Raw genomic sequence first — 2642 nt, forward strand, 5'->3', positions numbered from 1 at the left:
CTAAATTAAAAAAAAATCAATATCTGGAATCTGAATTATCCACCAACGTGGTAGAATTTGCATTATTGAATAGAGTTGTTTAAACCTTTGTTTAACAACAAGTAAAAGCTTGGAATGGTCTATTCTTTCATTGGGGGTGTGTCTGAGAGCCAGACCAGTGTCGACTAACAATACGAAGAATTAAATTGTGGCGAAATGCTACAAGTTCTTCAAATACCTATAGAATGATAGGTTTCTTTCTTTTTTGTGAGTGTAATACACTTAAATACACCATTTATAATTTGCATTAGTTTCCACACTCAACACTGTTATTGTGCAAATAAAATCTAGTTCCTATGTATGCTCTATAAAGCCGTTTCTTCGCGGTTTTCACGAGTTCTGTCGATAGAAATGGCCAAAGAAAGCTCAACCAAACTTACTTGCCGCTGCAAGTTGGTTATCTGCATTAACTGCCTGAACCTGAACACTTCTACTATTTTGTACAAGAGGAACACATTTCGCCACCACCACCCCCTAAACTCCGCATCTTCTAGTCAGAACACCATTGAGGGGTGAGTTCTTCTTGCAGTAATGTGGGTTTTTAAGCCTAACACATCGAACTCTTTTCTTGGATACTTTTTGTTGTTGTTCTAACTTGACTATCGGAAACCGTGACACCCCATTATAGCCCACCCAATACCCCAGATCTCGATCTTATTGATTTGTAGACTGGGTGTTAAAATGCCTTTATCTGCACTCATTTCCCCTTAACAATTTCCTTCTGATATAATTACATCTAAGATTTAAATGAATATTCAATGTATAATTAGCAGACAAAAAAAATGCTTCGATTTTTGTAAATATTGCATTGTAAATACTATGAAATAAATACTAGAAAGTTAAAAGCTCAGTTTTTCTTATAGGTATTTTCTAATCTTAAACTCTGAAACTCAGTTTAAGGTTTGCTCAGAACTGGTAGAGAAGTTTTCAGCTCAACTAAGTCTGGCTGTTTCTCCAACGAAAATGCCTCGAATATAAGAGAAATGGGTAAAACACTACATATACCACATAAACTTGCTGAAAGTTTGTTTGTTTGTTATAGATTTCGCACAAGGCTACACGAGGGCTATCTGCGCTAGCCGTCCCTAATTTAGCAGTGTAAGACTAGAGGGAAGGCAGCTAGTCATCACCACCCAACGCCAACTCTTGGGCCTACTCTTTTACTAACGAATAGTGGGATTGACCGTCACATAATAACGCCCCCACGGGTGAAAGGACGAGCATGTTTGGTGTGAGGGGGGATTCGAACCCGCGACCCACAGATTGCGAGTCGAGCGCCCTAATACCCTGGCCTTGCTTAAAGTTCCAATCGTTGTAAAAATATTCAATTTAACAAGCTTCTAATATTTTTTTGAGGGATAACCAAATATGAGCTTAAAACACTTAACAATCCATAGCTACGTTACTACTCATTTATTAATAGCAATGTTTGTGTATACTATGGTGAGAAATTAGGGAAATTATGTAATGTTTAAAGTTTTAAAACTCACCTCGTTCTTATCTTGGAGGACGTACTGTCGACCATAAATAGCACTGAAAGGATAAACAGTAATGTCATATATATTTGTTATATATATATATATACAAGGTGGCCCAAAAAATGTACACATACTTTAAGTTATGCAACTTCTGTATATCATTTCTAAAAGTCTTATTTGTATTTCACTCCGTATTGGAGAATGTCTAAAAATAAACCCAAAACAGCATGTGAGGCACTCCGTCGTAGATGTCATGATTGTTTGAATGTTGGTCGAGCCTAGTTTGAGCATCTCCAATGATGCAACAGTGTATGTACAGTTAATTTGTTGTATGAAATATTAATATAGATGTTTCGCTGGCTTATAGGTTCATTTACTATAGTCATATGAGCATTTGAAACGTGGGTAATTTGTTTGGCTACCCTGTATATATATAAATACATATACCAACGTGCTATATTCGACTATCTTACTCAACTGTATCATACTTCGGTCGCATGGCTGTTTTAATCCCGTATTTGTTCACCTGACAAAAATTCATATTTTATAGTATTTATAGTAACCAAGAAGTTGTACAGCTTCTATACTGTTTTTTTTTTGTTACAATTTGACTTTGTGAATACAAACAATAGTTTCCAATATATATATGTGTATAATATCTAATGAGACTCGAGTTCCAGTAAGCTTGAGTACCTTTCACGCTAGAATTCGGAGTTCGATCCTCACAACGAGCACAGAGCAGAGATATAGCAACCAATGGGAGTTCCTGTGATATATTTAATCCCGGTAATTATTCGACACAGCAGTCCTCACGTTGTCATTATCATATGTAAAGGCCTAATACTTAACACTAATTTACATGGATTTGAAAACAAAGGCCTAAATTAGTATTACAAAAACAAACATTGATCAGTTTCAACGATCGGTTTTGAGAGAAAAGATAACACATTATTCAAAAATTATGTACACATTTTTATTGAGCTAAACCTGGTTATGTTATCATTTTGTAGTTGAACTAGTAGTAAACCTACACACGTTTTATTTAAACACGTCTCATTATATCACTTACTCCTTGTCAAGTTTTATAGGGCTGCGATTCTTTACAGTTGGTGTCTGTGACTTGTT

At 35.6% G+C, this 2642-nt stretch overlaps 1 protein-coding gene across 1 annotated transcript in view; it reads right to left on the minus strand.

Annotated features, from left to right (window-relative positions):
- LOC111086787 (putative uncharacterized protein DDB_G0282133) overlaps window positions 1-2642 on the minus strand; it is an 18759-nt gene that overhangs the window by 13415 nt on the left and 2702 nt on the right. The window contains exon 4 of the mRNA XM_022391047.1: window positions 1530-1572. Within this exon, the coding sequence (XP_022246755.1) occupies window positions 1530-1572 (43 nt within the window). The remainder of the gene's footprint in view (window positions 1-1529; window positions 1573-2642) is intronic.

The sequence above is a fragment of the Limulus polyphemus genome, unplaced genomic scaffold (genome assembly GCF_000517525.1).
Source record: "Limulus polyphemus unplaced genomic scaffold, Limulus_polyphemus-2.1.2 Scaffold1430, whole genome shotgun sequence".
Taxonomy (NCBI): domain Eukaryota; kingdom Metazoa; phylum Arthropoda; class Merostomata; order Xiphosura; family Limulidae; genus Limulus; species Limulus polyphemus.